We start from the raw sequence: 12,661 nt of genomic DNA on the forward strand, positions 1-12,661 counted from the left end.
GCAATTAAGGTATGGCATAATGAGTGTCTTAGCACAATGACAAGTTCTGGCTCGCAATGGCCCCTTTTCACACCCTAATAGGCCCTAAAACTCAGTGATTAAACATTTCTTAACTCCCCATGTGTACACAGTCTCAGAAATGCCAGGCCCAATCTTCCCTCTGTTAAATCACTTTAATGACTCCAATTTGGACACAACACTTCCATTATAGGGATAATTGCATACTCAGCATTTACAAGCTCGAAGAGGATAAATCCATCCTGTCCTTTTCTATAAATTGTGAAATGTGTGTAGCATTTGTGGTTGTTGTTGTATTTTCTTGTAGAGAGTTCTTGTGTGGTTGTGACATCTGACATGACAGCTCTGCTGCAGGTTGGCTAATGGTATAAATAGCGCGCTATTTGTCACAAAAGTGCATTTTGAACACTGTGACGACTAGTGTTTTGTTTTTTGTTTTTCTCAATTTGACCACTTTAAGGTTTAAGCAACACCCTGTAGTTCTGAGAGTTTTAAGACGTTTAAGCATCTAGTTCATGGGATTATGAATACAAAAATTGAAAGAGATCAATAATAATTATGTACTGGTTTATATATATATATATGTATATATATGAATATATAGTGACATAGATCACATATTTACACACATTTCGCAATTAATATGTATTGTGTGGCATCAAATAAAAAGCATTTTTTTTTTATGTATAACCGACCTGAAGCAGTGTAACCTAACAAACATGTCCTGTGTGATACTGTAGGTGTCCATAGTTTGAGATCCAGCATTGCCATTTAAGACAAATGAGGAACTTATACACAACTACTGTATATGTGAGGCAGTGACGCAACACGAACCATTAAGAACCAATAGTAATAAGCAAATCTGAAGTTTGAACCTGGAAATTTGTTATTCGTTATGATAAATGATGCAAACTGCATCCCAATATCCCAATCTTAGATTTAAATCATAACAATTTTGCTTATAGCATCATTAACTATAGTTGTAAGCCACAATGAAGTGTACTGAGCAGATAGACAGCTCAGGGTGAAGTTAACAAGGCACACCTTGAGAAAAAAAAAAAAAAAACCTGCAGCGTCTACCTACAGAAATCTACAACTGAGAGCCTGCGGATGCTTCATCAAAAATTGATGCGCTACACATCAGTATAGGGAGCACGTAGTGCAAAAACAACACAAGGCAGGGAGCAGCAGCCTTGAGTCTCCTGAAAACAGGGCTGTCTCTCTCTCTCTGTGCCCTCCCCCACTCCCTGCTCTGGTGTGAGGGTCTTTCTGATCAGGTGGAAGGGGAAAGATGAGCGTTGACACCTTGGTGGGTTCACATGGAGTGCCAACCTCCTAATTACAGAAACTTCCAGGCTCAGCTACCTCTGGCTTTCTCTTTCGCCCCCTCTTCCCCTCTCCTTCCTCACAGCAGAATCCTAATTGCAGTGTTTAATATTCTTAAACGGGTGATCTGACATGCATTATGTTTGTGTGTGTGTCGCCTGGTTTTTATGTATTTTCAACCTCTTCCTCGCCAAAGGATGGAGGGAGTGTAAAAAGCATGTGGAATGCAAATGCTGTTGCCTGAGGTTATGAACAGAGGCTCTGTCGAGAGCTTTTGACCTAACTGAATGTACGATAGAACTGAAATAAAAGAGAGATACAGACATATAGATCGATAGAATGATAGACAGACAGACAGATAGACACATATATAGGAAGACAGAAAGACAGGTAAATAGACATACAGAACAATATATAGAATGATAGACAGACCGATAGATATCTATATAGATTGATAGAACAATAGACAGACAGATAGAAAGAAAGATAGACAGATAGACAAATAATCAGATAAACAGGCAGGCAGACAAAAAGACAGGTAGGCTATATACACACAGACAGACAACATGATATATAGACAAACAGACAGATATACAGACAGACAGGTATGTATAAGGACAAATACAGAAAGATAGACAAGTAGACAAATAAACAGATACAGGCAGACTGAAAAAAAAACAGGTATATGGACAAATAGATAGACAGAATGATATGCAGAATGACAGACAGACAGGCAGATAAACAGATAGATGAAGACGATGGCGAGTAGCAGCTCTTACCTGCAGCATTGACTCTGTGGTAACCTCTCGGGACAGTCTCTCTTCCTGAATCTGAGCTCCCTGCTGAGTCTTTCACAGCTCTGAAAAGAACACACAGTAACATTTAACAGACAGATTGAGACATCAGGCCATGTGTTTTCGAAGGGACAACAGTTCACAGAGCTTGTGCTGATGTTTAGCATACATGGCAGATCTCATCTATTCACCCACATCATGAAACCGCTCATAAATGCGGCTAAATTAAGAATTTATCCATAGCCAGAGGATAGGAGTGCTGGAAAAAGCCTGCAATATTTAAAACTTCCAAGACAACCTCCCACAAAACACAGAGCGATGAGACGCAAACACAGAGTTCACTAAATAGTCCCCACTTTAAAACGTCATTATACCACTGTCACGACATTTTCACACTACCACAGGACGGTGTTGAGGGACTGCCATCTAAGTGCATCGCCTGTAGCAACTATCAGCCAGCCTGTACGTTAGCTGTACTCGCTGAATCCTTTTATCCGAGGAGACAGCTTTCCAAACCCCCCGTGGAGCTCTCCCAGGATGGAGTCCCTGGCCAGTGTTTAAGGAACTGTCATTAAATGGCAACCTAAGTGCTAAAGTGAGGCAGGCAGGATTGCAGCTGATGTTCTGGTTGGGTTAAATGTGTTGGCTGTCTGCTCAAATGTTGACTAAGGCACATCCATAATCCATCCATCCATCCATCCAGCCATCTTATTTTTGGAGATAAAGGTGGATTTTTGGAGATTAAAGTATGATAGGTAATAATCTGTTTTAATTAATAGATTTTAATTATACTTTATAATGAAAAAATGTCTCCAATAACCCCCTCAATGCTGGCTTGCAGGCAAAATCCTTTAATCTAGCTGATGCAATATTTTAGAGCACAGCAAAACGAGAAGAAGAAGAAAAAAAGCATTCACTACAGAAGTTTCCATGACTTTTCCAAGCTTGGAAATCACAACTTTAAATATTCCTGATATATTCAGGTTTTTATGACTATGAGAACCATACACACCGGTAATATGAATTACACTTAACTTGTTATTACTGCTTATTCGAAAACCTTACAATTAAATAAACAGCAATTAATTCAAATAGGAGATGCGCCAGTACTACATTTCACCACTGATAACGATTATTCAGAATTATATCTGCCTATAGTCTCTCCCAAATAATGCTGTAAACTAAAGAGGGAACCCTCTCGGTACACTATAATAGTAAAGGTTACAATTAAAAACACAACCATTATATTCAACTGATATTTATTTATATGAAGCACATATAATAATTACACTCAAACAAAAACGTAATACTAAACAATAAAACAAAACTAAGGTAGTTTTCATATGCACGTGTCTTCATGGCAAATTTATTCATACATACATGCATAATTATTACTCCATTCTAGTGTTTTGTTAATAGCTAACAAACTATGAACATTGGATCATTTCCTGAAGTAAATGCAAGTTTAAGTGATATATTGTTCACAAGCTGTTCTGTTGACATTTTTCTGCAGTAGAAACACAGATTGAGTGTTTACATGAGACAGGACATGGATTTCGGTAAGTTGTACTGTAACTTTTATCATACCCTCTGATATTCATGAATGTTTGTTGAAATATAACTTGCATTAAAGTGGAAGAAAAGACTTGTGCTCCGCGCTGCTGCTTGAACTATGACGCTACAGGGACCAGTCACATCAGTTAAAGTCTCCCTGTAGTTAATCATTTTATTCCTTTAAAAACTCACTCAACTTTGAGAAACAAAATTACATATTTAAAAGTAAATAAATGTGGTTCTTTGAATATACAAATTAGCCCCGCCTCCACACACTCACACCAGCTCAGAGATCCACTTGTTGACGATCACACATTGTCGTGATTGGTTTCAAGGTAAATTGTGAGGTCAGAAACACCAGCGATTTTAAACCGAGATTTTGAGACGGTCTTTGGTTCACTGCAATTTTAAGGAGAAAATACTCAGCAATGGTGTTGACTTGTGCATTTGCACATGGTTTGTGGCATATTGAAAACACCACATATAAACAACATTAGAAGCTTGATTTTCACCACAGGGGGACTTCAAAAGACTGTTAAGAGCATCCAAACAGCATCATCTATTGTTTGAATTTTGTGATCAAATGAATAGAATGTGAAAGCTATGACTTTGTATCTTATCAGAAGCAACAAAGCACAAAGCTCTTTGAGATTATTGTATGGTGGGAGCGCTGCTAATATTATTTTTTGTGTAGGGAAAAAACACAACACTGGGAACATTGACCGTTAATACGTTATTGTCGAGTTTACTTGCCCTAAATGAGTTGCAGTCTGACACGTTTTTCCACACCCTTTCGATTGACAGGATATAATCAGCTCTGATCATTAGCTTTCTTTAAACAACGGATAGGGAGAAAAATAGCTTTTATCGGGCGATACATCGGTGCATCTCTAATTAAAATGAATCACTTTTTTTTTTTTTTTACATATTTACAATTAAAACAATCAATCACATGACACTGCCTTCTCAATGCTCTGGAATATACATGCAATAGCTGGACCAACTTAAGAAGTACAGTTTTTAAAGCTCAAAGGAGCATGATTTTGTTTATGATTTGAAAGATGTTAATGAAATTATGGCTATCAAGATGGCCACCGAGTGGGCTGACTTGCTTTTCAAATGTGCAGATAAGGAAATTTAGGTGCAGTTTGAGGGTGAGTGCTGAAAATTCCCTTATAAATTCTTGCAAATGTTTAACCAAAGAAGATGCAAAATTCTAAAATACAGAACAAATAACTACAGAAGACGCTAGAGCCAAGCTGTGAGTGGCCTAAAGGACACTGCTGTCAGGCGAATAAAGACTCCTGCTTCCACGTGAAGAGTTTCTTGTTCCCTAGTAATTGGATTGTTCAGAACCAAGGCACAATTTAACACACCAGAACAGTACAAACATCCACATTCTCACAGACACATGGCCATTTACTTTCCTCTTAGCTAGGAGTAAACATCACTGTCAGTGTCCAAGTCTGTGAGTGTGTATGTTCTTCCTGTGGCCACTGTTTCCCTAAATGACAACACATTGTCAAACATGACAACATGATGTTGAGAATCATGATGATATATATATATATATATATATATATATATGTAATCAATGTGGAGCAAAAATCTTAGAAGTCTTAGTTAGAAGGAGTTGAATGTTATAAACACATTAGTATGGTTACCACAAATGCCACTGTCTTCTAGTAAAAGTGTTTATGAAAATTACAGCTGTATCATTTCAAGCTAACATGCCAAAGTGGACACCTAACAAACTAACCAATTTTGTAAAAACAAAAACAAAACATTTTAAAAAATTAACAGAACTTGCTCGAATATATATATATATATATATATATATATATATATATATGCGCCCTTTTAATATATATATTAAAAGGGCATATTACGGTTAAAAAAAAAAAGCTCTAGGTGTGCAATTATTTTCAGGGAAACGCATGGCTAAAGTAGTTTCAGGCAGGTTTGACCGCATTACAGTTCCATATCACTGCGCGTAGTAACGGAAAATAGGATACAACAATTCATAACAAGAAAAAACATGCAGCCCCATGCGCTTGATCGGCAATTTTCGCTGTTTAACTTCAAAAATCAATGGATACATACAGTTTATTTTTAATAAATAAAGTATATAGTCCTATCTATAACAGGCTAAATAGAAAATTAAACTAAATAGGCTATATAAATAAATTAATATAGTCATGCTGCACAGATTTTCATAATTATTCCAGATAATATAACAAATAAATTATTATTGATAGGCCTACTTGTTAAAAGGGCTTTGTGTGTTTCACTTATTGGGTTATTATCTACTGTCAATTATAGAAAACAAGATTGAACGAATTAATTTAAACAAATTTAATTAATAAATAAATAATATTTCGGCCTCATTATTTCAACATCTATCTCTCTCTCTCTCTCTTCCTCTCTCTAATAACTGCATTAATAACTGCATAAAGCCGGGACACACTTGGGCCTACTAAGGCCAGTTATGAATGTAGTTTAATACTAATGACTGATCATGCCCAAACACGTGTTCAGCACGTTCAGTCTGTGTTCACAGTTGGTGTTTAGGACCTGCTACCGTCGATGGAAACAGTCGGTTTTTGAATATTTCAGCGAGTCGTAAGTGTGTCCCCCATCATTCATTAGTCTGCTGTAAGTGGCTCAAACCTCTGCTACTACCTCTAAAATGACGTTTTGGAATTAGCAACGGGGGCATGGGATTAGATGCGCAAGAAATTAGTGCTACATGCAAGAGCGTTTTAATGACAAAAACTTGATAAAGGTCTTGAAATGCATCATCTGAGCAATGTTTTGAGGTGTTGTAACTGTAGTATAAGCAGAAGAATTGACTTCAAGCCATTGAATTAGACATAGAATGCACACCCGATGTGTAACGGCCACTCCGCTTTACCGGCCTGTCTTCAATTATTTCTTACTTACAGTACCTGTCAAAAGTTGGGAAACATGAGATACATTTTGTTGTTGAAAAAAGTATCTTCTGCTCACCAAGGCAGCATTTATTTAATCACAAATACAATAAAAAACAGTAATATTGTGAACTATTATTACAATTTAAAATAAATGTTTTCTATAAATGTAATTTATCCCTGTGATGACAAAGCATCATTACTCCAGTCTTCTGTGTCACATGAACCTAATACGCTGATTTTCAGCTAAAGAAACATTTAATTATTATCAATGATTAAATTATTAACAAATATTAAATTATTAATTATTATCAATAAAAGAGTTGTACTCTTGGTTTTGGTTTTTCGAGGCCGACCAACACAAACCGAGGCATTGGAAGAAGAAAAAAAAAGTGGTGGCGAGAACGCTTGCTGCTTAACATTTTTGTGGAAACAATGATACCATTCAAACAAGCGACAAGAGAGAAAATAATAAGTTTATTCATCAAAGAAGCATTACAGTGAAGATGTTAATGTTAAAAAAATATATCTATTTAATACATAATAAATAAATGCAAACAAATGTTGTTCATTGAACTTTCTATTCATCAAATAATCAGGAAAAAAGTAACTCTATTGCCACAAAACTATTAAGCATCAAAAACTGTATTTAGCATTGATAATAATATTTAAAAATGTTATTGGAGCACCAAATCAGCATATTAGAATGATTTCTGAAGAATCATGTGACACTGAAGAATGTGAAAATGCAGCTTTGCAATCACAGCAATAAATTACATTTTCACAATGTACTGAAATATAAAACAGTTATTTTAATTCGTAGTAATATTATGCAATATTACTTTTTTTATTATTACTTTTAATATTTTGAGTATTTTTAATTAATAAATAAATGCATGTTTGGTGGGCATAAGATACTTTGGTCAAAGTTTTTGACAGGTTCAGTATTTACAGTATATACTACTATTGAATTTATTAATATTTTAAATTTCCTTTTATTTCAGTTTTTCCTTTAATTTTAGTTTATGTTTTCGTAATTTTGGTTATGTGCTTGTGATTTTTCCTTTAATATTCTTTGTAGTTTTAATTTATGCTTATTTCAGTTTAGCACTTCAATTTATTTATAGATTTAAAAGCAGCCATGTTTTTTCTAGCATAAGCTGAAGCCTGTAGGGAAAAAAAGGCAGATAAGCAGCAGTTGATTGAGCTGGTATGATGGGCATCCAACCCCAATTACCCCCACGACACCAGCAACAGCAACAGGGCTGGTGGTCTGCCATCACAGGTTGCCCCAACAGAGCAGGACAGCAGCCTGTCTCTCTCCATTAGACATCTTAAACCCCTCTAATGTCCCATAATGACAGAAAATTGTCCAATTAAATGCACCTACTGCACTCTGTGCCTCTGTCACACACGTATGGATGCAGACATAAAGAGGATCTTATAGTGGTGTAAGTAGAGAGTGGTTATCTCAAAATGTGCTTTGATGGAATGACACAAGGATGTAGAAAATGACACCTATTAATTCTTGCAATTTTACAGCGAAGCATCTTACAAAAGTAAACACTGCTACTTGCTCTATTCATCAAAAAATATACAAATATTTTAAAAAAGTGAATGTGTTCTTGCTTTTCTCCTTTGCTCTGTGATCTGTAGTGTCAGAGTGGAGGACAACAGCATGAGCAGAGAAGTGTGGCGAAGGTGAAACTCACTCTGAGCCTGGAGCGTGTGCAGCACTGCTGGTAGAGGGTTGATTCATCCCTGTTCTGTCATTCTGTCCCTTCAGGGTTTGGACTGATCCTCGTTCACACAAGCTCCCTAGAGCTTTGAGGTAGGTTGAGACCTGGCAAGAGACATGGAAAAAAAAAAAATAAATAAACAAAAAAACTTAATTATTTAAGTTGACCTCTTAACCTCTCATTGAAGGTTATATTCACTATATTGTTTCACTATGTGATGAATGCAGACTTCTGCGAAGCCGAAATGTGCTGCAAATAAAACTGTAGTCATTATAAATGTACTGTACATGTCTTTGTTATGAAATATGCACACAAGATAAAACCCACAATTTTTCGCAAGCAGAGTGGTTCAGGGCTGAGGACCAGGCCCCTGCTGCAGCAGATGTTTCTGTAAATGGCATCAGCAGTAAACATCCGGAGCCTTGTGGAGCGAATGGCTGGAATCACTTCCTTCAGCACGTCACAGTGAAGGTCTAAGTGAGGAGACAGGAAGGTACTTACAGCCATTAAGCTATTTAAACCTGCTTTAAATGTAAATTCTCAATGGATATGACAACTGGTGAAGAATCCCTTTTGCTATATACACTTACCGGCCACTTTATTAGGTACACCTGTTCAAATGTTCATCTAATCCGACAATCACATGACAGAAACTCAATGTATTTAGGCATTTTTATGGTCAAAAAACAACGGAGCATCTGAATGGGGAAGAAAGGTGATTTAAGTGACTTTGAACGTGCCATGGTTGTTTGTTCCAGACGGGCTGGTCTGAGTATTTGAGAAACTGCTGATCTACTGGGATTTTCACGCACAACCATCTCTAGGGTTTACAGAGAATGGTCTGAATGGAGAATAGAGAAAAAAGAGAAGATATCCAGTGAGGGGCAGTTCTGTAGGCTAAAACGCCTTGTTGATGCCAGAGGTCAGAGGTGAATGGCCAGACTGGTTTGAGCTGATACAATAGAAAGGCAACAGCCACTCATTTCAACCCAGGTCTGCAGAAGAGCAACTCTGAACACACAACACAACGAACCTTGAAGCAGATGGGCTACTACAGCAGAAGAACACACTGAAAACACACTCCTGTCAGATAAGAACAGGAAACTGAGACTACAATTCACACCAAAATTACACAATAGAAGATTTGAAAAACGTTGCCTGGTCTGATGAGTCTCGATTTTTGCTTCGACATTCAGATGTTAGTGATGCTGAAGAAATTTTCCCACTGGTTAATCGACTTGTGACAACACCGGTAAGACTGGTATCACCGGTTGGTTCCACCTTGCTTTCAAATCTGAATTGACGAATTTGCGGCGATTGCTTGAATGGTGAGTTCATTATTATTCTTAAAGGGACACTCCACTTTTTTTTGGAAATGGAATTTCCAAACACTTTTTTGGAAATAGGCTCATTTTACAACTCCCCCAGAGTTAAATAGTTGAGTTTTACCGTTTTCGAATCCATTTAGCCGTTTTTCTGATATATAGAAGAATATCAGTAACCAGACAGTTTCTGGTCTCATTGACTTACATAGTATTTTTTTTTCCTACTATGGAAGTCAATGAGACCAGAAACTGTCTAGTTACTGATATTCTTCTATATATCAGAAAAACGGCTGAATGTATTCGAGAACGGTAATGCTCAACTGTTTAACTCTAGGGGAGTTGTAAAATGAGCCTATTTCCAAAAAAAGTGGAGTATCCCTTTAATGAAAAACACAACAACAAACTCACTTACTGTGTATTAATCATAGAACTTTAATTAACAAAATGAATAAGAGGGCTTTATTAACATAACAAATAAGCACCATGCTGATAACCTAAATCTGACTCCTGCTGCTGATCTGTGCTGCGACTAACGCTGAATTGAGCAGCGTTTAGTTTTTAATTGTAGTGTCTTTTCTCTAATTGAACTTTCTAGCACCCTGTTGAATCTATCCCATGACGAATTAAGGTCGTTTTTAAGGCAAAAAGGGGTCCAACCCAGCACTAGTAAGGTATGCCTAATAAAGTGGCCAGAGAATGTATATTTATTAAAAAAAAAAGTGATTCACCAGTTTCTCACTGCACTATGGGATACCTTGGCACAGTATGGCAATGTGTTCAGCCAGGTCTTTAAAGCCTTTCTCCACCAGACTGCTGTTGAGTGGCCTGTGTTCCTGAGCCCAGAACTCCACCACTACACACAGAATCTCCTGCAGAGTGACCGACATTCCCAGCCTCCACTCCTACACACAAACACACAGTAAAGTCAGCCTGCACAGCCTGATGAAGCATCTAGAAAGGGCATGTCTCGACAAAATGTTAATATTCAATGTGGAAATCTCTTGGCATACCATGGTCAAACAGGTGTAATATGAAAAATTTTAGTATAAGCTGGAAAATTCACTTGTTGCAGCATATTGTTGTGATCTAAGCACAAATTAATGATTATATCTTGCATTTGTCTGTCAATCTAAAATCAGGAGATTTCAATAAAATGTGGCATCATGGCATTAGCGATAAAAGATAAATGTATAATAATAATACAAAAAAATAAATAGACACACAAGGGTCACCTATCATTACGAAATACCATTTTTTACAAATTTACACTACAAATTTTGTAGTGTAATGTTTTTTGTATGTTTATTTAGCATCTGCATGTCATAATAATAATAATAATAATAATACAATTATTTTGTATATCACCTTGGTTGCTTTCATTGATTTCTCAAAGTGCTTAACAACACAAGCAAACACAACAATATAAATCAAAACGAATAGACTAATCACACAGAAAAAAAAAAAAAGACATACAATTTAGGGGGCATGGCCTGAACCCTGAAAACCACTACTTAAAAAGGCGCTGGAGCGGTCAGCAAAGCAACAAGATCAAAGCAGATCTCATTTCTCAAAAAATTGCGTTGTGTCATTCCGAGCTTGTTTTTTTTTAAAGTAGCCTGTCAAGACCAGTCTCCACAAGAACGCAGGTCTTTTCTTTGCAATATTAGAATTAAGAAACAGCAATATACTTGCCCTGCTGGTATTTTCAATGGCCCCACCACTAGGGGTGTGCCAGTTACAGAATTGGTGATGACAGTTATGACGCGAGTCAAATGTGATGGTTCGTAAAATAACCGTTGTCGCCCGGGAGCGGGGTGCTGCGACGTTTGTCTGTTATAGGACAACTTAGTTTGAATAAACGAGTAGACACTGATTAGCTACTTGCACTATGTTTTTTTTTAATTAACAGCAAGACAACTAAAAAAACAGGCCTTTCTTTGTCAGTGTCCGCTGCAAAGATGACGTTGACGATGCTGACTGGCGATCTTCGCAGTAGTAAACGCACCAGAGAAATGCACATTTCCATACGGATTACATAAGCAGACAGCAGTCTGTAGTCTGTTTTCTTTCGGTTTGAATTGTTCTGTTTAAAAGTAGACAAGTTAGTGAGGCAAGTAGCCTAAGGCTACCTTACACACTGAGTTTCAGTTCATTGAGACAAGCTCAAGTTCACGCGCCGATCTATCATGTGCATTATTTACTTCTTATTTATTAAATCCAGGCACTTAGTTGATGAAATATTGATTAAAATTAAGATACAAGTAATACAAAACGAAATTCACTTTAAAGAAAGGTTTTGTGCTTTCTGTTTGATGTCTCTGTGAACGTTTTACTCTGTGAGATGTGATTAAATGTCACGTCTTTTAGTGGCGCTTTCAGACCTGTCACATCCGTAAACATTTTTTCCTCATAAATGTGAACACGAAACATACAATAAAATGAATAATTTATGTTCTGTGGAGTATACAGTTACTCATAATTTGTATTCTGAATATGTAACGCTGGTACATGTATTCAGTTAATCCCTAACACTGATATTAGTATAACATTATCTGCAAAATATTTTAATAACATGGTTTTGCCAGTTACAGAGTTCTAGTGACAGTGTTCAACTATAATCATCAGTCTCACGGTATAACCGTCACACCCCTACCCACCACAAAAGATATATATATATATAATACAGGAAATAATGAAATGTTTTAAAAGCACATAAAATGCATGTACTATGATAGACTACCATTATCACACAGTTGACAGAAAGTCTCCTACCTGAGTGGAGTTGAAAGCGCATAGTACAGTCTTAATCAACAGCGTGCTAAGCTGCTGAACTGCCCTGGAGGTCAGAGTTGACTTTTCCCAAATGTTCCAAAAGGTGCTGTACAGAACAGATGCCCGACTGCTTCCGGGTGACCTCCTGCACAAGACTAAGGGTTACTGCCACATATATTAATACATAGATTCAGTAGCTATGG

The 12,661-nt window shown here is 36.8% G+C and overlaps 1 protein-coding gene across 1 annotated transcript in view; it reads right to left on the bottom strand.

The window, feature by feature from the left end:
• Positions 1 to 12,661, bottom strand: part of slf1 (SMC5/6 complex localization factor 1) — a 42,686-nt gene that overhangs the window by 21,010 nt on the left and 9,015 nt on the right. The window contains exons 12-16 of the mRNA XM_039662464.2: positions 12,459 to 12,603; positions 10,441 to 10,588; positions 8,689 to 8,834; positions 8,335 to 8,465; positions 2,124 to 2,203 (exon numbers count right to left, since the gene is read on the bottom strand). Of these exons, the coding sequence (XP_039518398.2) occupies positions 2,124 to 2,203; positions 8,335 to 8,465; positions 8,689 to 8,834; positions 10,441 to 10,588; positions 12,459 to 12,603 (650 nt within the window). The remainder of the gene's footprint in view (positions 1 to 2,123; positions 2,204 to 8,334; positions 8,466 to 8,688; positions 8,835 to 10,440; positions 10,589 to 12,458; positions 12,604 to 12,661) is intronic.

This window comes from Pimephales promelas, chromosome 4, assembly GCF_988280905.1.
Source record: "Pimephales promelas chromosome 4, fPimPro1.hap1.1, whole genome shotgun sequence".
Classification (NCBI taxonomy): Eukaryota; Metazoa; Chordata; class Actinopteri; order Cypriniformes; family Leuciscidae; genus Pimephales; species Pimephales promelas.